The 23,850-nt window shown below is 34.2% G+C and overlaps 2 protein-coding genes across 4 annotated transcripts; both read right to left on the reverse strand.

The window, feature by feature from the left end:
• Window positions 1–145: 145 nt before the first annotated feature.
• LOC105171751 (uncharacterized) lies at window positions 146–9,916 on the reverse strand. Of its 2 annotated transcripts, none has more exons than XM_011092962.3 (25): window positions 9,777–9,916; window positions 9,497–9,689; window positions 8,000–8,220; window positions 7,799–7,904; window positions 7,613–7,711; window positions 7,443–7,502; window positions 7,214–7,292; window positions 6,823–6,970; window positions 6,188–6,311; window positions 5,372–5,552; window positions 5,242–5,270; window positions 4,581–4,729; window positions 4,227–4,329; window positions 4,010–4,105; window positions 3,841–3,896; window positions 3,631–3,754; window positions 3,307–3,369; window positions 3,163–3,222; window positions 2,916–3,077; window positions 2,204–2,277; window positions 1,623–1,716; window positions 1,370–1,506; window positions 1,201–1,281; window positions 880–985; window positions 146–528 (listed from the first exon to the last, which is right to left on the reverse strand). In XM_011092962.3, the coding sequence occupies exons 2-25, from the start codon at window positions 9,668–9,670 to the stop codon at window positions 454–456; spliced, it is 2,601 nt and encodes an 866-aa protein (XP_011091264.1). In that variant the 5' UTR covers window positions 9,671–9,689; window positions 9,777–9,916; the 3' UTR covers window positions 146–453. The 2 variants fall into 2 exon arrangements, with proteins under 2 accessions (XP_011091264.1, XP_088741686.1); XM_088885560.1 differs by having other exon boundaries at window positions 6,823–6,976.
• Window positions 9,917–14,674: 4,758 nt separating this feature from the next.
• On the reverse strand, window positions 14,675–22,611 carry LOC105171752 (uncharacterized). Of its 2 annotated transcripts, XM_011092963.3 has the most exons (25): window positions 22,573–22,611; window positions 22,279–22,462; window positions 21,191–21,408; window positions 20,943–21,048; window positions 20,741–20,839; window positions 20,600–20,659; window positions 20,377–20,455; window positions 19,973–20,120; window positions 19,262–19,385; window positions 18,888–19,065; window positions 18,754–18,782; window positions 18,036–18,184; window positions 17,836–17,938; window positions 17,615–17,710; window positions 17,371–17,426; window positions 17,164–17,287; window positions 16,847–16,909; window positions 16,693–16,752; window positions 16,456–16,617; window positions 16,284–16,357; window positions 16,110–16,203; window positions 15,686–15,822; window positions 15,517–15,597; window positions 15,218–15,323; window positions 14,675–15,047 (listed from the first exon to the last, which is right to left on the reverse strand). In XM_011092963.3, exons 2-25 carry the CDS (start codon window positions 22,459–22,461, stop codon window positions 14,973–14,975), a joined length of 2,604 nt encoding a protein of 867 aa, XP_011091265.1. In that variant the 5' UTR covers window position 22,462; window positions 22,573–22,611; the 3' UTR covers window positions 14,675–14,972. The 2 variants fall into 2 exon arrangements, with proteins under 2 accessions (XP_011091265.1, XP_011091266.1); XM_011092964.3 differs by lacking the exons at window positions 22,279–22,462; window positions 22,573–22,611 and adding an exon at window positions 21,709–21,945 and having other exon boundaries at window positions 14,677–15,047.
• Between the last annotated feature and the right edge of the window lie 1,239 nt (window positions 22,612–23,850).

Raw genomic sequence — 23,850 nt, forward strand, 5'->3', positions numbered from 1 at the left:
GGTGGTGTTCTTTGCTCTTTTGATGTTGCTGATTGCCAACACAGCAAGCCGTTGTCTGAAACCAGCCGGCAGTGGTAATAGCGTTAGGATGTGAGACTTAGATTTATCCCCCTTAGCATAATGTGCACTCTAATTCTCAGAATAATGAAAGCAAAAGGTTTATTTATTATCAATAATATTCAGTTGATGAGAAAATGGTATTTCATTCTCTGGATTGGGCCTTTCTCCGACTCAAACGGAAGACTTATAAAGAAGAGAGGAAAATCCTCTTAAGCATTGGTTGGTAGTCTGCTGATGTTACAGACATTTTTAATGTTCAGACTGTAGTTTTCTTTGTTACATTTCAACTCATTGTTTCAACAGCACAACAGAGAGATTAGATTATAGAACGACATGAGATAGGAGCCATGATATTTATTTGATGAAGCAGCTAATTCCAATCGAAGCACATACTCAATAATCACCAGGCACAGCGTTGTATGGTTTATTGCTAAATGCTGCAACATCGCCTGGTCGACTGAATACAATCTGCCAAGAAAGCAAAGAATGAAAACAAGTATCATGACTCCCGCATATTTGCATTGAAGAGAGCTAAAGAATTAAACTCAGCATCTGATGAAACACAGAACTGTTTCTCAAACGATAAATGAAATGGCAAAACTATAATCTATGCTCAATGTTCTCTCCTTAACTAAGAAGGCGAAATGAGAAGCAAACAAGCGAGCAAAACTTGTAATTATCCGGACATTCTGATAACACAAGAATCATAGGAAGAAATGCATGAAAATTCTGATCAAGCAAGACCCACGAGACAAAATTTGTAGACACTTTTGTCCAAATATAGAGAAAAGAAGGGTGTGAGAGGAGCTGAGCACATACCTGATAATCTCCAAGAATACAGTATTTGAACCCAGCAGCACAATAGTCAAAGTAGTATTCCCATGTACGTATGAACTTCTCATTGAATCCCATAGCCAGAATTTTACTAGAAGATACAAATATATCAATTCCAAAGTGTAATAATACTTCAAAACAGTGCAAGTACTATGAACAACAGGTCCGCAGAAGTATATGTGAAAGACACATTAGGTTGTTAATAGCATGAGTTTAACTTGTGTTTGGTTTCTTTACTTGGGCATATATCCTCCACATCTGAATAAAAGTCACTTTACAGAGAATTTTGAAATCATAGATTCTTACCTGTGGTTTTTCAGGAGGTTTTCCCGCCAACGTCTGAGCGTGTGGAAGTAATGGCATCCTATTTCTTCTAGGTGCACAGCACTGCATAAGAACATTATGACGACTTTCTTTAGGTTAATTTTGACAAAGAACCTACTTAATGTAGACATGATGATGAACGTCATGTTACCTAAGTCTGGATGCAGCGGCCATGCAAGATATTACATGGCTAAGCGAAGGCGTACATCCACCAGGGAATATATATTCTTTGACGAAGCCCGGGCTGCGCCTGGACTCATCATACTTCTCATCAGCCGATGCTATGAACTAAAGGAAAATTTAACCAGCTTTAGTATTAGAATCCATTTCTTTACATTCTAAGCTAGTGTAATATCCGGACTGGTGCTGGTTTTCTGACCATTGGGAATTTAAGCACTGGTTACCTGGAGAACAAGAAGACCGTTTTCTGCTAATGCAGATTCACAGCACCTAAAGAATTCTTCCATAACTTCATGCCCCACATGCTCTATCATCCCACTGACAATTCAGCATTCAGATTGTATAGATTTAGTGCAAGGCAACAACTGAACATGGTTGGTGATCTTGAGTAAGAAGTTATATTGATTAGGTCAAAAATGCAATATTAGTCCTTTAACTTAGGGGCGGTGGCATTTTTGGTTCTTCACAAATTGGTTTTCACAATTTAGTTTTATAACTTTAAAATTTAAAAGTTTTAGTCATTTTGGCATATGACCTTTAAAACAGGGGCTTTTCTGGCCATTATGATGAAGTGATAGTCCAATTGACTGCCACATCATAATAAAAAATGCCAACCCAACTGGACTGTCATGTCATAAATCTGCCCAGAAAGCCTCAAAATCAAAAGGTGTTGGCCGGAACATGACTAAAATTGGCAAAAACTTAAAGTTACAAGACTAAATTGCAAAAATCAACTCGTGCAGTACCAAAAATGCCACATCACTTTGCATTTTTCCTGTTGGTTACATATTACAAGAAGGCTCACCATGAAATTATCCTGTCATATTTGTAGCTCTTAGGCAATTGGCGGTAGTCACACAGAAGAAGTTCAATTCGATCCTGAAATTGCAATTAACTTCACAAATGAAGAACTGCCCCATGACTATTCAGTTTGGATGCAACAAACCTGTTTGTTTATGTTTTCATTTTCAATTTTTGAAAAAGTAATTATAGCGAAAACATATTTATTTATACGTATTTTCATTAAAAATATAGTAATATACATCATAGTCGAATATAAGACACAATCTCATGAAGTATTTCAAACATATTCAACATATGTCATAAAAGTGCACGTCTGTGGGGCGCGGAAGATTAATATTTATTTTACTTTCTAAATATACTGATATTTCAAAAAGATAGTTGTAAATATTATGAACACGTTAAAAAATTGAATTGCTCCATAAAATGTGAACGGCTAATGATTATTCAGTAAGTACAAATATATTAACCTTTAACATACACTGCATAGTAGTTTTAACTACCAAGATTTTTCTATTAGATATTCTTAAGGTTTTTTTGGATTCAAAAGTATTTTGATGGGTTTTTCATATACACAAATTTATTTTCCATGTAATATAATAATAACAAGTATAAAAGTATATGTAACAATTTTCAACTGAAATGAACAGTTCATTTGATTTTGATGATGAGTATAAAACTGGCTTTTGAAGCAATCAGTGAAGCAAATGGCATACCTGCAGGCCAGCTTCTTTCACTTTGAGTTGTGCATATTGCAGTTGTTTCTCAGAGAGAGTGATGCCGGTGTACTTACATCCAGTCCGTTTGACTGCTTCAAGAGCTAAACTTCCCCATCCGCATCCGATCTCTAGAATGTGATGCTCCTTACTAATTCTTGCCTGTGCTTGGACACAATTTAGCTTCCACCATAAATCATTTGATGAGATCATGTAAGGGATATGATGTGTCCTACAAAAACTTCACCTTTTCAATCAAAGTATGGGTTTTCCTTAGCTGTGCATTCTTCAAATCTTCATCTGGTGTCTTCAATGAGAGTTAAAAACAGGAGTTATATGTTGTGGAAGTTTGCTACACGGCCTAATGGACAATAAAAAGGTTGATGCCAACCTTAAACATTGCGCAAGAGTAGGTCATTGTTTCGTCCAAAAATAGAGAAAATAATTCATTGCTCTGCAAAGAACAAATAGAATGATACCGTATTCAGATATTGGAATAGATTGACATATTGATGCATTATGGTATCAACAAATAGAGGGTAAAAGACAAGTTTCCAAATACATGTGATTTTCTTTGTAAGAGAGATGCATGAAAACTTTACGAAATTCTAGTAACTTCTGGACCATGCATTAAAGAAGCTCAGTATGTTCAGCATCTGCTGTTAACAATTAGAAACTTTTCTTGTGTTATAGTCCAAGGAAAAAGGCCACTTACTAGGTCATAATGCTGTGAGATGTTTCGGCGCGCCTGAGTTAGTGTATTCTTCCTTGCAGCATGCTTAAAGAAATATTTTGCAGAAGATACTATAGAAGTGTAAAGCAACGGTGTCCACCACCCTCTAATGATGCAGAAAATATATTCTCAAAGCACGTATTGCAAAACAACTGAATGGCATCAACGTAGAAATTCCACTTAGCCAATTACCTTTTCTTGTTTAACTTTGTCATATAAGTATTCAATTCTGTACTGGCTATGCATATCTGCAAAATACAAATCCAGGAAGGTCTTTATCACAATACGGACGTGGTCCCTACAACGAGAGGACGAGGAGAAAAAGCTAAACATCTGAAAGAATTTGGCACCATTTCCTTACCAGGAAAAGGTTGAGAAGGCCCTCATCCTTATCAATGAAAGAGAAGTCCCCATTAATGTAGGCATCAGCAAAGCCTAAATCAGCTTCTGTTGCTACCTGTGACGATGGTATTCAGTTTGAGACACAAGTACTTTTCTCTTAGTTACTAGAGTATTTCATTCTTAATATGATTGTTTTAGAAACATAAACTATTTTTAAGTATAATCATCGACATTACCTTCCAATAGAACTGCGGTGTATGAACTCTCAGAGTAACTTTTAAATTGCTCTTTCTTCTAGTACCTTCAAATGTAAAAGCGGTACCTCCTTCTTCCAATAAACTGTTTCACAAACGGTTTTACAGGGTATAATCCAATAGCTTCATTTAGTGTATAGTATAAAAGTATACTGTTGCACGGAGTTTAGATTGGAACAGGGAAAACGTTCTCTTAGCGGATAAAGACCAATGAATGATTCTCAAGAGATTAACAGTGGAGGTTTAAAAATATGAAAGACATTATTACTAATTGGCAAAACCATACGACATGGAAACAAAAATGTTAATAAATCAAGTCTCTGAGTAGAAGCTCACGTTATGCAGCCAGTAGCAATAAATCTCTCAAGAAACCTCGTGACAAGACCTCGCGCCCCAATTTCAAGCCACGATGGTATCGTGTGTTTGCGATTATACTGAACAGTATAACTTTTTCTAAGCAAGTCGTTTGCAGCAGATATACCTGCCTGTCATGATCAAATATTGGTTATTACAATGTGTTAGTTAAATGCAACGTCAAAAAGGATCTAGTGAAGTGGATAAAAGGACTACAGTGTTTCGAAGGGAATGCGAATCAACTTTGTTTGCTGCTTCAATATATATACGGTCCTTGTATGTTTCTCTAAAGTATGGCGTTAAATGCACAAAGTGAAGATCTACTTCAGCATGTCTAATGCTTGACAAACTCTGTTTTCGTATTTTAGTGAATCAAACTAGAATGTATAAATTTATTTTGCAACCGAAATATAAAAAAGATAATGCAGATTAGTTCCACTTGTTTCCTAATTGTCATTCTGCTCATTCCATGCACTGAAGGCACCAACCGGAACCAATAAAACTCTGCGTATACCATTAAAATATGTCTGAAATTTTGTCAAACTACGTTGATTGATAAAAACTAGGATGAACTAAGATAGATAACATAGAGTTGAAGAAATGTTACACGATCCACAGTTTCTCAAGTACTGCCGTAAAATACCTTGATTCCATCCTCGGGGAAGCCATAGCCTGCAAAAAATGTAAAACAAGGTATATCATTAAGTTCATCACACACAATGAGGTATTCTACATATGGCTACTGGAAATGCTTATGAGGATCTCCAATGCACCTTGATATGCTCCATAGAACCACAATCTCCTCTTTCCTTGGATAAGATTGAGTTGACGTAAAGCTTTTGAAGCAGCAACAGATGGGATTGGGTGCCTGGTTGACCACTTGAATAAGGTACTTTTAGGTGTGTGAGGTGGATTCAGGGTAAAAAAGAACAGAAGCACAGTGTCGTTGATATTCTGCACATTCATTAAAAACAAAACAAGTCACAAGAAGGCAAGGATTTAATTATCATGAAAAGTGGCTTTGAAAAGGATATAGCAGGAAGAGCATTCCATTTTATAAATTTAAGACCCCATAGTTTCTGCAAGTACATCAACAGCAAAGTTGTAGCAAATGTCTTTTGTATGTTACAGGTTTCTGCAGAAAATACGACCAGAACTTTTTCCCCCCAAAAGATGACTGGTGTATTTCAATTCGTGTTCAATATATCAGCTATTAATATCAATTCAAAGAATTTGAAATCGCACACAACACTCTATATATCCTGGCAAGTGAATGACCAAAAACAAGCTTTGATTGACAATTAACATGATTACGCTTACAGTAGCATTGCCAGCAATAGAATCCCAATAATTAATGTATGTAACAGCACTGGTCGGATGCTGTCGAACTTTTTTATTGTTGACAAGTTCTTGCTATCTCATATCACTATATTAGCAAGTTATTTAAGATAGCTGAACTATTCATCAGTGACTCTCTGTTGCACTATTTACTCTTCTTTAAGAATGAATCATTATGGTCTGAAATTTCAAATTATGCAGAAACATGCAAAACTTATCTGTTATTTAAATGCAGAAACTTATTTACAAACCTGCATATTGTTAAGCCAATATGTTATATAAGCTTTCTTATCGATAGTGCCAAGAAAATTCCTTGAGCTCCATAGTGCTGGGTTTTTGGGCATTAAATCATTGTCACGATGAAGGAAAGTATCACTGCAATAAAGTTAAAGAATGGAACTGCATTCATGATCAGGAAAATCAGCTTACTTCCCAGAAAACTGAAACAGGAGAAATGCACGGCTTGCAGAGTGCTGCAGAATAATTTGCTCTGAGTACATGATCTACGATTCTTAGAGAATTCATTTAGCGAGGTGGGAAATAGTTAATAAACAAAAGGTCTGGATTAGGCAGAGCAATAAGCGTTCTGTAACTGGCTGAAGCTATGCAAATAATATACTACTTACAAGAAATGTATGCTATGCGCCTTGAAAGCAACTAGTGAAAATTAACAAGTTATCTATTCTAAAGTTGTTTATTTGGCTATGTTCGTATCTAAGGTTGTAATTCTTATTCTCCAGGAGCTATTGACTAATGCCTTTCTGCAGATGTAATATTCATTTAAGATACTGCTGAAGAATTTACGGTTTAGCTCATCATTCAAACACTAGTTGCTTCATAGAAAAAGAAGAAGAATGGAAGTCAAAAAGAAAGCAGACGAGAGCACCTGCAGGCGTATTGAAAGGCACCGAGTATCCTTAATTCATCATGTGTTGCATGCTTCCCTAACATCTTGAGAGCATCTGGAGCATCCGTTGCAATTATGCACCCGTCATATCCTTCTTTCGAGCCATCCTTACAAGTTATAGCACAACCTGCAACTATATATTAAATTAATTTCCGGAAAAAGAAGAAAATAACAGAGAAAGTTAAGAAATACATTGATAATCAATATAGTAATTTTTCCGCATTCACATCTGACATATAGCACAGTATTGTAGTAACACTTGTAAATTTTACTAGTGAAACTTCCTTATTTGATCGTCACTCCTGCTTTTAAACTTGGAAAGGGAACAGATAATCAGAAAATGAACACTGAATTTGAACATAAAACTGACCCTCATCATTTGCAAAAACTGAACATATTTCAGAATTGGTTCTTATTTGGCAGCCTCTACTTTCCAGCTCTTTCTTAACCTGGTTTTGCATTTAATCCATTGAGGTAATTCAATCAGAATACACTTTAAAATGAAATCACATGATTTCAACATTTGAAATATTTCAAGTTGCAACATTTCTGTAAACGATTGTTGTTGAACTAAGGAATCTCAGGAAATCTGAACGTACCTTATCAACATAACTTTCCGAACGCCATGTTGGAGTAAGTCTTTGAGAGCGACCGATAAGCTGCAGAGTAAATCATTGTAAAAGGTACATACAACTCGAACCCCAAAAACGAAACTAGAGCAAATACAGTAGGCATGCTGCATACATTTGCAAATCACAACATAAATTACCTGCAAAGTGGGGTCATTTCGCAAAACTGAAAGTACAGAATAAGCAGAGAAGTTCATTACTCCTGAAGAGCAAGACCAGATAGAAGCACAAGTCGGGACCTCCAAAAAAGTTGGAATAGCAAGAGTAAGCATATTGCTATAAGATGGACATTTCACAGTATTCAATGTTTTAGTATGTAGTCTCACAAGAAAAGCCTTCTGGAACAACTCAGAGTAACCACATGACTGAATGAAGTGCTCTAGAGTCTCATTTCGATCAATGTCTGGATTGCTTTCAAGCTCCTCAACATAACTGCAACAACGAGATTTTTATTACAAATCGAACTTGACATACTTGTTCTGAACTAATTTAGGACACAACATAAGTCTGCTTGTAATAGTACTCACGATGACGCATCATTCTTGAACTTAACCATTTCTCTAATCATATTCCAAAAGTAGGGATTTAAAGCATTCGTCTTTCGTGCAAACAAACTTGAGACCCCGTTTCGGGTCCCCCATTCACACCCTTGACCCTCATCCAAGCTCACAGAGAATGATGACATGTCACAGAGCTCCCTATCAACTCCAAGACTCTCCAACAATTCAATAGTTTCTGGATGCATAACCTGTCCAATAAGCCAGTAACATCTCAGCCAACAGTTAAACCATGAAATACAATTCTGATCAAGGCTTTGTCTTTAGTAACATGTAAGATCTATCAAACAAAAAGTAACAATGTAAGTAGTTTTGATAATCCCAAGATTTTGTATTGATTTTTGTTTAACCATAGTTTTAATTCATAACCAATAAAATTGTAGCTATAGTAAATTTTCTTCTAGTAATACAACATATATATATATATATATATATATGTATAATAGGGATAGTTACACTTCCCTCCCCTAAAATTTGGTATATTTATATATAGGTCCCCTGTGGTTTGAAAAATTACATCTAGCATCTCTAAGGTTTGTTTTCGTATGACAAATAAGTCCCTCCATTAGTCAAAATTCACCAAATTTGCTTATATTAACAAAAAAATTGGAAAAAAAATCTATACTTACAATACGGTTTCAAGTTTTGTTTTAATGTTATATTTATCTTGAATTAGTATCAACGATTTTACCAAATTATTTGATTTTAACTTAAATTCGAAATTGTACAAGTTTATGTTGGTTTCAGATGATTTTGTATAATGTAACACTTCTATAAAAATAAATCTATTAAAAGAATTACAAAACTAACAAAAGAGCAAAGGTCGAAAAATCAAAATACATAAATTGATATAAATAAAACAAAATTTGAAAAAAATTATAACTTGGTGTTGAGAAAATTTCAAGATAAGACTAACTTTTCTTCTTAACTAAGTGGAAATTAGAACTTTAAAATTTTAATTAGTGAAGAACGAATATGTGGTATATTTTCTTTCTTGTGTATGATCAATATGCAAGATAGAAGAGATTGATTTTTGAAAAGTCCGCAATATCGTCTAGTTCTCAACTTTTTTTAAGTTTCAGAAAAATCGGAATATCGTCATATTTAAAGTCTTAAAAGTAATTTTTATTCTAAATCAGCTTTAATATATATATTACTAACTAAGTTCATTTTATTTTGAGTTGAATTTCAGTCAGATGAAATTAATTCTTCAATATTTTTATTATTTTTACAAGAAGTTAAAACATGAAATATTTTGAGCTTATTATTATTTAATACCATGTATATACATAAATATATATATGTGTAGATGATTAAAGCATATACATTCTGATAAAGAAATATTTTTTTAGTAATTTTAGATATGAACTTATATGATTTAACTAATAGCTTGTAAAATCTCATAAACATAAAAATTTCAATAAAGTCCAATTTAATATAGAACAAGAATAATACATATTAATTTACCCGAGTAAAGACAGTAAAACCAAGGTCAAGAAGAGTGCCACCGATGTCAACTGTCTTGGCACGGCCACCTAAGGCGTCCTCCTTCTCGTACACCACCACTTCCACCCCATCTTTTGCTAAAACATATGCGGCCGCCAGCCCGCTTACACCGCCTCCCACCACGGCTACCCTCATCCTCGACAAGCTAGTCGAACTGCATGATATGTTATGTTAACATATCAATCGATATCAAAATCAAAGTCGAAGGAGATACATGTAATAATATCAATGTAGTGAATACCTTTTAATTCTCAAGTGTAGAGGACAGACTGTGCATGCACTACTTGATCACACAATCTTCTCTAGCCTGCAGGCTGCAGCTTCTATCGATTTATAATATATGTGCATATGCTATGGTAGCAACCCACAGCTCTATTGTTAGCCTCTGTTTTTGTTAATGACTAATTAAAGCTGCATAACAACTTTAAGAGTGGGGAGGGAATTGACAGCTCCAGTTTTTATAGCAAATCTGATTATATCTTCTATTACATTTATTGCAAATCTGATTATATCTTCTATTACAGTAGGATAATTACACTATTCTCTCTTAAAATGTAATCTAATTACATATAGACTTTCTATATTTTGAAAAATTATATTTAGTATTCTTGAGGTTTGTTTCTATCTAACAATAAAATCCCCCGTCAACCAAACTTTACTGAATTTGCTGATATTAATGAAAACCTGAATGAAAAATTGATATTTATACATCCTTGGTTGACTTATTGTAGGTTTAATTGTTTCGGACTAAAATATCCTTATAACGTGAAGATATACCTCCTCATACGTATTAACATGTGAAGACATATGAGGGTGATATGGTTATAAAAAGATTCATTGGACCTGCTATAAGTCAGTAATAAGTCAATCGAGGGTAAATATAGATCTTTTTCTCGATATTTTTTTGTTAATATCAGCAAATTCGGTGAATTTTGACTAATAGATCGACTTATTTGTTAGATGGAAGCAAACTCCAGGAGTACTAGATGTAATTTCTCAAACCATTGGAGATCTATATATAATTACACCAAATTTAGGGGAGGGAAGCATAATTATCTCTATTAATATATATATATATATATATATGTTATATCACTAGAAGAAAATTTACTATAACTACAATTTTATTGACTATGGATTAAAACTATGATGAATAATTACTGTTAATTATGATTAAATAAAAATCACTACAAAATCTTAGATTATCTACAATAAAAATTACTTTTATCATATCTATAAATCGAAATAAGTATTTTTACTATGACTTTTAACCGTAACAAATATTTTAACCACAACTGTTAAAGCTGCATAACTACGGACGGAGTTACATTTTTGTCTCTAAAATTATTGTCCCATTGTTTTACGAGAAACTTTCATTTATTATTATACGAACGCAGGAAAGATGTTTGCAGTTTTCGGTGTAAGAAAGTTTTGTCCAAATCTAAGTACCTCCCCACCCTATCCCAAAAATATGAATGTGGGCTGTAATAATTTTGCCGATCCTACTCAATATTAAAAATCTTTTTGCTTAGCCCTCTAGCAAATTTTAGAAAAATTATATTGTAGTCCTTAAATAATATTAAAATAATTTTGATTCCCATTGTTCTACATTTTTATCTCTAAAATTATCACTTTTGAAGGGACCAAAAATATAATTTTCTCAAAATTTGCTAAGGTCTAAGCAAAGAGATTTTTAATATTGAGTAGGATAGGCAAAATGATCATAAATGACATTTATATTTTTGGGATAGTGGTGGGGAGGTACTAGATTTGGGCAAAACGGATAGGGTTCAACTATTTTTTTTTTTTTTTTAAAGTTTGGTATAATTATAAATATTTTTTAAATTTAAAAATTAAATACAATTTACTTCTGTGTTAATAGAAAAATATAAAAAATTTTTGTAAACAAAAAAAATGCAATTACCCCATTGAGATTTAAAACATGATGTAATTTACCACCCTCTGGAGGGGGAGGGGGAGGGGGAGGGGGGTTAAATTGCATCACTTATAGTGTCACAGGGAGGTAAATTGTACTTTATTTTTTACAGGGCCTTTTTTGCATTTTCTATTAACACAGAGGGGTAAATTGTATTTAACCCTTAATTTAAATATTCGTCTAATAAAGAACCCGTACCATTATCCTCCTTTAGATTTCTATATAACTTTTATGGTGAATTGACTAAAATACTTTTGGAATTATGAATTATAATTATTTTAAATATTTTTATAAACTAATATGTCCTTTGAATTATTTACTTTGGTCTGCCTTAATTTTCTTTCTTCCATTTTTTCAACATTTTTTTTAAATTAGCGAGGGGGTAGAGTAGTCATGTCTACATCACCCTATGAAAGCTATATAATTATTTTTTATTTGAGAATGGTATTTGAAATTCTGACAAATTCCAAGAAAAAAAGTGTTTATTCGGTGTGCTTTTTAATATATTGATAAAATTACCCCTATATAAAAAAATAATACCAAATTAATTTTTCTCCATTTATCTTTTATCTCCCTTCTCCTCTTTTCGCTACCTCTTATTATCTGTTTCATTTTATCCCGACCTCATTTCTCATTTCACTTTTCTTATTTTTTTATTTCTTATTTATTTTTTGTAAACAACTATCGTACCTTTTTTTTATTTTTTATTTATTCAGTCATCATTAGTAAATACCTAAATAGTTAAAAAAAATGAATGCATATAGTTTTAATAAATATTTATAATTTTAAACTTAGAATTTGACAACAAATCGAGTCACTAGAAGAAAATTTATTATTGACTATAATTTTATTATCAATAGGGTAAAATCGTAATAAATAATTATTATTAATTATTGTTAAATAAAAATCAATACGAAATTTTAAATTATCTATCATGAAAATTATTTTTGCCATGGCTATAAGTCGTAATATTTTTTTCATGACTTATAGCCATGACCATATTAGTTATGATTAAATGTTAAATATTTTTAGTGAGTGTGTAGATGGTACTAGTTACAGTAATGATGTAACGGGTGTTTAAGAAAATATATATGAGTGGTAAAATAAGGACTCCAAATATAAGTTGGTAATTAGTAACTCGGAATTAATTTTTTTTCTAGCCATTGAAAATTTTAAAGTGATTGTAATTACTGAGGCAGACAAAATTAAGACTTTTTTATATGGAGCTTTTATTGACTGGACATTTTCAACCACCAAATAAGCACTTACATAAAAAAAAAAAGATCAAATTGCATAAAATAAATTTTAAATTATATTATGTATATAATTATAATTTATATACATAATATAAATGAATGTGAAGAGCTTATCCTTCTCCGACATGTCTCGGATATCCAACGTCAGTGCCAAGAAGGCTTTCACATAATCCCACACGGAGCTTGTATGCTCCAATTTCCACAATGCCCGCCTGGCAACTCGACGTTCTCTGGAAAGAACCACTATGTAATCGCTTCCCGAATATGGGTCCAGGTATCCTGTCACACCTGGTTGGCTTATATTTCAGTATATTTGGTGCACCACCACAGCTTGGCATCACCCACCAAATACATTATCGCAGTCGGCACCTTCCTCGCCTCATCCACCATATTTGCTACAAGAAAGTATTGCTTCATGCTGAAAAGAAAGTTCTCGACCTCCTTCACATCACGAACACCATCATAGGCCTTCGGTTCAGGAATCTGAAGCCTAGAACCAAGATCTTGAGCAACAATAGAGGCATTACTCACTGCAAGTTTGGAGCAAACCAATCTGAATAGACATCTACTCCATCTCATCCCGCATATCAGCAGTGCCGCCACCTGCAAAGGCATTATCCATTTCTTAGATCACCTGCCGACATTCCTCCAGCTTAAAATTCAGCACTGTGATCTCTGTTTCCAGGGAAGAGATCTTCTCATCCAGGTTCATCACCGTCTTAGCTAACTGGGAGTTTTCATCCTCTAGGTTCGCAACTTGCTTGCTAGGTGACGCCGCCCGCCTCAGGCTCTCAGCATCTTGGCCCGCCATTTTCGCATTAGAATTTGCTTGGGTCATAGCAACCCGCCTCGGCCCCATGAAGGTACCAAGGCTCTAAACCACTTCTCATGAGGCGCCTTCCACAATGTTGGGAAAAGGGCACCGTGTGGTTAGTAGTCCGCAAATGCTACTCTTTCCAAATAGGAACACAACAACAGGACTCCCACCGACACTAGCACAATGCGCCGACAGGAATAACACACAGAATCAGACAACAACAATAGAAATAATCAAGGTGCAGCAGGAAAGCAGAAAATTGAGCGCAATTTCAAAATATGGATTTTATTGAATGCGAAAAACAATATATATTGTACAATCAATACTAGCGCAAGGGGATCGCCTTGCGGGGGCACTAACGTATAGACTACACCAAGCTTCGGATACTCATTCCCCCCTATAATAGCTTTAAAAAGATTTTCTATTGACAATAATAGATACTAAAAAAGTTGAACAACGCACCTCAGGGGGCATAATTGCCCCCATGAATAAACAAAAGGAAATACATGCTTACAGTATGTATAAGACAACCAACGCTTAAAATCTAAAACTATGGAAGTCCAATGTCTATTGGTGAAGGTTGTTGGTCGATTGGGTTGAGCAGTTGCGTGGCCGAATGTGCGTCAAGAGTGCCGAGAATGGGGGTGGCCCTTGACACCGGGGGAGGGGCTAAATGCAATTCTGGTCCCATAGTATAGGTCATTTCATATTTTTGTCCTTTAATTTTTTAGTGTGCGTTTTAGTCCTGCATCTTTTAAATTTTCATGATTTCAGTCATATTTTTCTCCAGAATTTACTGCAAGAATGGTAAACTCCGATAGAAAAAAAGGTTTGAAATCGAGAAAAATTTAAAAGATCATGCAGAACCAAAATGCTACTCTAGAAAGTTAAACAACAAAGTTACAAACAAAAATGAGCCAATAGAGACAGTAGTCCCTATTTAAAACTTACATGAGATGTACATACATTTGTCCGAAAAGAAGGGAGAAGTTCAACAGAAAATAAAAGAATTGAAATAGTAAAAATTAAAAAAATATAGTATCAAAATATTGTCTTAGAAAATTAAAGAAGTAAAACGCTGTATGACCTAAGTTACTGAATCAAAAATGCATTTTCAACCTTTTTGTTTCGGGTAACTTAATTTATGCCAAAAACAGATACAGAACATCAACATGAACAAGATAGAAGGGCTGAAACTGAAAGGAAGACAAAAAATTCTCAAAACATGGCCTGATGGTCTGTTGATGTTGCTATTACATTATTATTTGTTCAACAGTAGTTCCCTTTATTACATGAACATAATAGATGTCTCAACTCTTTATTCCAACAACGTAAATGCAGAGCATAAGATCACTGAAGAAGTATAATATGAGATCAGACCCATTCTATATAGTTGAAGAAGAATCGGATTCCCCTCAAATAACATTATCAATGATCAGCAGGCACGGGGTTGTATGGTTTATTGCCAAATGCCGCAATATCTCCAGGTCGAGTGAATACAACCTGCCAAGAATGACAAGAGCGAAACAAGTTGCATGATTCTTGATTTTGGGTTTAAACCAAATCAAAAAATTAATCGTAGCAGCTGATGAAATGAAAAGGCAATAGCTAATTAAACTCTTAATCGGCCTAAGTTGTTTCATACAGAGAAAAAAATATCTCTTATCACATACCTGATAACTTCCAACAACACCATATTTAAGTCCAGCTGCACAATAGTCAAAATAATATATCCATGTGCGCATGAACTTCTCATCGAATCCCAGCTCCAGTATTTTACTAAAAGACCAAATATATTAATAAGAACTCAAAAGAGTGAAAGTACTATAAACAACAGATCTGTAGCTTCTAGCGAATCAGTTTTGATCCTCCTCAAAACGGGAAAGGTCTGTGGAAGCATACTTGAAAAGAGGCATTAAGTTATGTTGTTTTGCAACCTGATATGTTCAACTTTTAAATTGTAGATTCTCACCTCTGGTTTCTGAGGAGGTTTTCTCGCCAACATTCGAGTGTCTGAAAGTAATGGAGTCCTCTTTCTTCTAGGTGCACGACGCTGCATCAAAACTAATTTTTATGAATTTTTGTTTGCTTTTTTCAGGAGTAATTTATCCTCAACACATGATAAAGACAATTTTTGTTACCTAAGTCTTGATGCAGCAGCCATGGCAGATGTTAGTCGGCTAAGCGAAGCCAGCCATGAACCAGGGAATATATATTCTTTAATGAAGCCCGCACTATGCGTGAACTCATCATACTTCTCATCAGCTATTGCTATGAACTAAAGTAAAAATTGAAATCAGTTTTAGTCTTGGAATCTATTTGTTAACATGCTAAGGTAGAATTCAAGCTGTACTTATTCTCCGAGCAAAGGAAATTCGATGAGATGCAGTAAAAAAGAATAGAAAAGAGATAAAATTATACTAATCAATTGAATGTGGAAAGACCAAAAGCCGCTAAATATCCTTTGTGGTCAGGTTGTAACATATTTGAAGGACTACTGCCAATTTGGAAGAATTTTTTGAGACAGAATGAAAGTATTGACAATTAAACAGTAACAACAGTTACCTGGAGAACAAGAATACCGTTTTCAGTTAATGCAGACTCACAGCACCTAAAAAACTCTTCAATATATTCATGCCCCACGGCCTCTATCATCTCACTGAAAATTTAGCGATTTGATGGTTGGAGATCTTTCAGATAAGAGGTTAAGTGGATTCGACCTATTGTGAAAAGGCTCACCATGATATTATCCTGTCATACTTGCAGTTCTTAGGCAATTGGCGGTAGTCACATAGAAGAAGTTCTACTTGATCCTGATTAGATTTAACCAGACAATCAAAAACTTCACTTTAGAATTGAAACGAAAAAGTCCATCTTGATCATGAGGAAATCAGGGAAGTAAATGGTATACCTGCAGGCCAGCTTCCTTCACTTTCGACTCTGTATACTGCAGTTGCTCTTGCGAAAGAGTGATGCCTGTATATCTACAGCCAGTCCGCTTGACTACTTCAATTGCTAAACCTCCCCAACCGCATCCAATCTCTAGAACATGATGTTCCTTGCTAATTCTTGCCTGTAGTTGGAGACAATTTAGCTTCCAGCATAAATCATTTTAATTTGAGAGGAACTTGGCGTACAAAAGGTCCACCTTTTCAATTAAAGTATGGATTTTCCTCAGCTGTGCATTCTTTAGGTCTTCATTTGGAGTCTTACAAGAGAAGTGGAGGAGCATGTCATGGAAATTCAGCATCCGACAAAGATAATTTTGCTAAAACAGATCTATTAAGAAAAAAGATGCTAACCCGAAATATGGCACAAGAGTAGCTCATTGTTTCATCCATGAATAGAGAAAATAATTCATTGCTCTGGGAAGAAACAGTAGAAACATTCTTAAGATATGCATATCCATATATCAAAGTAAATTGATATCATGGTTCATTATGGATTAGTAAGTAGATGGTAAAAGATAAGTTCATGACACATGCATGCGATTTTCTTTGTCTAAACAAAGAGATGGATGCATAACATGTTTAGAATTTACGTTATTCTTAATGGATAATTCTATTGACAATTCAAAACATCATTCATATGCTAGATCCCGAGGAAGCAAACCACTTACTAGATCATAATGGTCTGAGATGTTTCGACGTGCCTGATCGATTGTATTTTGCCTCAATACATGCTTAAGGAAACTCTTTGCAGAAGCTATCATAGAAGTGTAAAGCAAGGGTGTCCACCATCCCCTAGTGATAAGGAGGTATGTTGTCAAAGAATTTTGGAAAACAACTAGATAAAATCAACACAGAATTCCTAGTATAGTTATTACCTTTTCTTGCCTAACTTTGAGATATAAGTATTAAACTCTGCATTGGCTATGAATATCTGCAAAATAAAATCCAGGAAGGCCATATTATGATACGTACATACCAAACTTTATGCAAGGAGGGGCAGGAAAAGTACAATATCCTGTTGTGATCTAAAAAAATAGAAAACCATAAAAGGTATTCCATATGCATCAATAGGAGGTAAACGGTACACCTTTTAAATGGAATTTGGATCCATTTCCTCACCTGAAAAAAGTTAAGAAGACCTTCATTTTTATCAATGAAAGAGAAGTCCCCATCAATGTAGGCATCGGCAAAGCCTAAATCAGCTTTTGTTGCAACCTGTGACAACAATATCCATTTTGAGCCGCAAGTTACTTTTCTTAGTCACTTAAATTAGTATTGATTGTTGATACAATTGCTTTAGAAACATAAACTACTTATAAGGTTTAATAATCAAATATCACCTTCCAATAAAACGCTGGGTTGTGAACCCTCAATGTAACTTTTAAGGTGCTCTTTTTTCTGGTACCTTCAAAGGTAAAAATTGTACCTCCTTCTTCCAGTAAACTGTTTCACCAACATACATATAGTATTTTAAGTAAATGGTAAACCATAAAACCGAAACCAAAATGACAGTAAATCAACTCTTTGAGTAGAAGCTCACATTAAGCAGCCCGTAGTTATGAATCGTTCAAGAAACCTTGTAACAAGAAGGCGTGCTCCACTTTCAAGTGAGGAGGGTACCAAGTGTTTGGAGTGTTTCTGAACAGTATAACTTTTTCTAAGCAAGCCATTTGCAGCAACTATACCTGCCTGTCATGGTTATTACCATCAAAAGCCTTGGTTAAATGGATCGCCAAAAGGAATTTAAAAGGACTATGTTGTTTAAAAGGGAATGCCGATCAACTTTATTTGCTTCTTTAACTCCTATATGGCACTCACGTTCTTTTGTACATTATCTTTACATTTTTGTACATCTCAAAAGTAAAATAGGCACTAAATTGAAGCATCTACTTAACTATATGTAATGCTTGGCCATCTCCTTTTTCGGGTTTTACTATAAATTTGTCTGACCTAGTTTGCTCAATTAATTTGGTTCTCAACTAGACACTGAAAAGAAAACCTGGATGATATCATTTCCATTTGTGTTCAGATATTCAATCTGTGCATTGCATGCACTCAATGCACTAACTTGGAGCGAACAGGCTCTGCTTATACCATTAAAGAATATTTGATTTTCTTTTCTTAGATTATGTTGATTGAGAAAAAGTAGAACTGGATAAAAACTAGTTCAAGAGAGCTTATCTCTGCAAAACAATAAGATAGAGTTGAACAATGATTCATATGATCGATAAAGTCTCCAAACAAATGCCATGAAATACCTTTACCCCATCCTCAGGGAAACCATAGCCTGAATGAAAATGTAAAACCAGGAAAACCATTAAGTTAGCATATAAAAAACGAGGTATTCGTTATAATGTACTACTGAAAATTCTTGTAATGACTTCTAAACCACCTTGGTATGCTCCACAGAACCACATTCTCCTCTTTCCTTGGATAACATTGAGCTGATGTAAAGCTTTTGATGCAGCAACTGATGGGATTGGTTGGCTAGTTGACCACTTGAACAAGGTAAGTTTAGGTGTTTTTGGTGGATTTAGAGTCAAGAAAAATGGAACAGTCTCACCAACATTCTGCACATTCATTAAAAGAAAAGGAGTTCAAGAAGACAAGGGTTTAATTAACGCAATAAAGTGAAGCCTTGTATTTGATGGAAAATTTGCAGATAGCAGAATTATCATGAGGGACTCTATCTTGCAATTGAACTTTCAGTTTATGCAGAGAACACACAATGTTATGTGTATTAAATGCTAAAACTGATTTACAAACCTGGAGATTGTTGAGCCAGTATGTTATATAAGCTTTGTTCTTGATGGTTCCTCGAAAATTCCTTGAGCTCCATACTGCGGGGTTTTTGGGCATTAAATTGTTGTCATGGTGAAGGAAAAGATCACTGCAATAAGAATCAGAGGACAGAAATGCTTTCAGGATCAAGAGCAACAGCTTACTTCCAAGAAACCAAGCAGGAGAAATATAAGTCATGTAGAGTGTTGGAGAATAATTTTCTACCAATAGATAACCTGTGTTCAACGCTATATATCGAAAGGATTGATTGAATAATAGATGGTGGTTTGCATTTACTTTTTATGGAAAAAAATAAATAAACAAGAGCATGTTGTTTAGGCTTAGTGTTAAGCTTTTCCCAATGGGCTGGTTGTGCATAAATATCATTTGTAGAACTGTATGCTAAAGTGCCATAAAAGCAAACTAGTCATGAAGGAAGAAGCTGATGAAAATTTGAGGTGTCCTTGAAAATTAACAAGTTATATATTAAGAAATTCTTTGATTTAGCTATGCTCATACCTAATAAACAAGATCACTGCTCGAATCGATTATGAAATGTACGGTACAAATAAATAAGTTAATACTTTAGGAGATTTTTCTTATTCTTCATGAGTTTTTATTTATGACTCCAACACTCCAACACTTCCCGTAGAAAAAATAAAGAACAGATTTTGAAAAGGAAGCAAATGAGAGCACCTGTAGGCATATTGAAATGCACCAAGTATTCTTGATTCATCATATGTTGCCTGCTTCCCTAACACCTTCAGAGCATCTGGAGCATTTACAGCAATTATGCATCCATCATATACTTCTTCCAAGCCATCCTTAGAAATAATAGCACAACCTGCATAATTGTTTTTTAAAAACATATAAAATTAGAAAAAAGGAATATTACGTATGAAGAATGTAGTAATGATCAATATAGTACTTTTTCAGCATTAACATGGATATATGGCAGAATATTGAAGCAATTTTCAATATCACAGATGAGAAAATTTCATTGATCTTTCTCCCGTTTTTAGACTTAAAAAAGAGCACATATCATAAATATTCGAATGAAGAGAAAATAGTAAATGAATGCTCTCTTTATATATACTCACCCTCATCATTTGTCAAAATTGAGTATACTTCAGAATTGGTTCTTATATGGCAGCCTCTACTTTCCAGCTCTTTCTTAACCTGGTTTTGAATTTAATACAATGATAATCCAATCAGAATCTGCATATTAAATGGAAGTACTGTAAACCTGAAATAATAATTGCTAAACCAAGGAAGTTCAGAATATCTGGAATTCAAACTAAGGAAATAGGAAAATTTAATTACCCTATCGACATAACTTTGCGAACACCATCTTGGAGTAAGCCTATGGGGGCGACCGATGAGCTGGAAAGCAAATCATTATGTAAGTTAAACAAAATTCGATGCCCAAAATGAAAACATAGCAAATGTGACAGAAAAATCAACCTGCAAAGCGGGGTCATTGTGCAAAAGTGAAAGTACTGAATAAGCAGAGAAGCTCATCATTCCTGAGGAGCATGACCAGATAGAAGCACAAGTTGGGATCTGGAAAAAGTATGCATAGTAAGAGTAAGCAAATTGCTTCTGCTGAAGTTTTTGGTAATATAAGAAGGATATCTGCCTAGATTCAATGTTTTAGCAGCCTCACAAGAAAAGCCTTCTGGAACAGCTCAGAGTAACCGCGCGACCGAATGTAGTCCTCTAGAGTCTCATTGCGATCGATGTCTGGATTGTTCTCAAGCTCTTCAACGTAACTGCGATTGGTGCGACCATATTGTATCAATGTTATTGCAAATCAAACTTGGCACACTTGTTCAATATTCATTATGATCGCCCGACACAAAATAATATCAAAGTGAAAAGAAAGTCGTGCTTGGTGCTTGATATGGTACTTACGCTGATGCATCACCCTTGAACTTAATGATTTCTCTAATCATATTCCAAAAGTATGGATTCAACACGTTCTTCTTTTGAGCGAACAAACTTGACAATCCGTTTCTGGTGCCCCATTCACATCCTTGGCCTTCATCCAAACTCACAGAGAATGATAAGTCAGAGAGCTCCCGATCAACTCCAAGATTTTCAAACAATTCCATCGTGTCCGGATAAATAACCTGCAAATTTGTCTCAGGCAACACTTACAACCATGTAACTGAACTCGATCAAGGCCTAATCTTTAGTAACAGACAAGGTGTGTACGCAAATCATATTACAGGACAACATCAAAACAAAAGAAACTTCACTATTATTAGAATCTTGGAGCATCTACTTCAACAAGAACAAATATAGCAACTCCAGAAGTGTGTTACTGACATGGGAAGAACTCCAAGAAAGCAAGGGATCAAAAATTGCACAGGGGAGCAATACGGACAACCAGTTCCAATAATAAGCAAACTAATATAAAGGGCACTAACCATGAATGATCTTGCCACCATTTCAAAGCAATTTGTGAATAAACAGAGAGAGTGATGAAAGTTTGTACAATAATTTGAAGGAATCCCATCCGGGATTTTTGGTTGTCTTAAGAAAACAAGGAGATTCTTAGAAGCTCGTCAGCTAGAGTTGAAAGGGCACTCAAGAACTCGGATCAGATAGAGGGTCCTAACAAGAGCTGCAGTCCCAGACTAATTTCTTCAATGAAGTTCTACACATAAAAATTTAGAGTTCTTTGCAATTTTATCCCTTTATTTTCTTTTATTTCGATTATTCTGTGTATTTAACTAATCTTTATTTTTTTAATATATATATATGTATTAAATTATATAAATCTGACATAAAATTCTTTAAAATATTTAATATCTTTGTAGAAGATTACAAAATAACAACTTTTGGAAATGCGTTTTATTGTAGTACTAATATAGCTAAAATCATAGAGAGTTAATAAATGAGTAAATTCCGTACTTGTAGGAAAGGAATGACTATTCGTAACACTAATTTATACCAAACATATAATTAAGAATGAGCTTGAAATGAATACAACTTACGCGACTAAAGACCATAAAACCAAGGTCGAGAGGAGTGCCATCGATTGTGGCCGTCTTGGCCTGGCCACCCAACCTATCCTCCTTCTCATACACCACCACCTCTGCCCCGTCTTTTGCCAAAACATATGCGGCCGCCAGCCCGCTTACACCGCCACCTACCACGGCCATCCTCATCCTTGACATTCTGTATTTGTTAAACTGCATGAATTAGTTTCAAGTATGCATATATAAATCAATACTGTTGTTGATGAACAATAAGTTCCAAGCAGATAATGGGGTTGGTGTAGCTTTTACCTTCTTTCAAGTTTTTGTGCAAAGCTGAGATGTATGCAGGATTGATGGTCTGTGCTCATTACATAACCACACCACCTTCTATTTATATTAGTTGTGGAAATATGTTAGCCTTCTTTTTCTACTCAAGATATTAAAACCGCATTTAAGTGCGAGAAAATGAGGAACGAACGAACAAGCTTGTGAGTACGTACTTGGGGGTTTAATCTGATTTACTTTCATCAGATATTGCAAACGTGCAAATTAATTACTATAAAAAAATATTAATTTATTTTTTTGTATTTTTTAAAATAAAAGAATTTGTCTCCATGTCTAAATTAGAAGCAAATTGCTTTGTTTTAAAAAGTATGAGGAGGTATTTTGCTATTTTTTTCATAGATAGGTTATTTGTTCATTTGCAATATCATAGAGGAGTTGTTTGCATTTTTCCCTACATACGTATATAGGTAGGTTTGATTTATTAAAACTTTCAACGTTTTCCTGTAAGTATTTTCGAGAAATGATAAATATGTGATATACATTTAAAGAAAATAATTAAAACAAACTTGTTTGGAGTAGTTTATCGATGTATCTCTAATATGTTCACTAGAAAACAAAATAATTTTTCACTAGAGTTAACTATTATGGTAAAAAAAAAATCATGGTGAATATAAATTAACCACAGATTCGCAACAACTAATAGCCATTATTTCTGCAAGTGAAGCTAATACATTGCCATGGCCAAAACCATGATTTGGTCAGAGTTAAAAATCACGGTAAATATTGATTAATTTTAATAAAAAATTAATTTGGCATTTATTTTGTTTTGACGGTAGTTAATAATATTAATGACCACGATCTTAGCCCTATTAACTGAAGTTTTTTTAACCGTGGTCAATTAATATAGCGAAAAATTAATTTTCTTTTTTGTAGTGATTGTTGCCAGAAATTGAGAATTCAATTTGTTTATATTACTTTGTGAAAATTATATATATATTTCAAAGAATAACACATTTGAATATCTTAGATTATATATTTTTGTTTTTCAAAAAACAATTGTTGCTCTTTGAAAATGAGGAGACAGAGCATATTTTCTCAAAATGAAATGCAAAGATTTGTCATGGAATTACTGATACTTCACAAGAAATCTTAAAGTATTTTGATTTCCTTATAAACATGCAAAATATTGAGGGAGTATTCAAAAACATTTTTTAAAATTTCAAAGACAGGTAACATATTAGGTACTATAATCAATTTTTCCGCAGTAGATACCTCCATCACGTTTTTAATGGAATGGTCACT

This window comes from Sesamum indicum, linkage group LG10, assembly GCF_026168435.1.
Source record: "Sesamum indicum cultivar Baizhima isolate 11 linkage group LG10, ASM2616843v1, whole genome shotgun sequence".
Classification (NCBI taxonomy): Eukaryota; Viridiplantae; Streptophyta; class Magnoliopsida; order Lamiales; family Pedaliaceae; genus Sesamum; species Sesamum indicum.

What these genes read in the sequence shown, in the direction of transcription:
- LOC105171751 (XM_088885560.1), bottom strand. Translation starts at nt 9,670, where the DNA reads ATGAGGGTAGCCGTGGTGGGAGGCGGTGTAAGCGGGCTGGCGGCCGCA. An exon ending in TGTTCCAGAAGGCTTTTCTT is followed by an intron (nt 7,712 to 7,798) that starts GTGAGACTACAT and finishes ACTTTTTTGGAG; the next exon opens with GTCCCGACTTGTGCTTCTAT. An exon ending in GCCTTCTCAACCTTTTCCTG is followed by an intron (nt 3,897 to 4,009) that starts GTAAGGAAATGG and finishes TGTATTTTGCAG; the next exon opens with ATATGCATAGCCAGTACAGA.
- LOC105171752 (XM_011092963.3), bottom strand. Translation starts at nt 22,461, where the DNA reads ATGTCAAGGATGAGGATGGCCGTGGTAGGTGGCGGTGTAAGCGGGCTG. An exon ending in GTTTTATGGTCTTTAGTCGC is followed by an intron (nt 21,409 to 22,278) that starts GTAAGTTGTATT and finishes ACAAATTTGCAG; the next exon opens with GTTATTTATCCGGACACGAT. An exon ending in ACCCAGCGTTTTATTGGAAG is followed by an intron (nt 17,711 to 17,835) that starts GTGATATTTGAT and finishes TTGTTGTCACAG; the next exon opens with GTTGCAACAAAAGCTGATTT.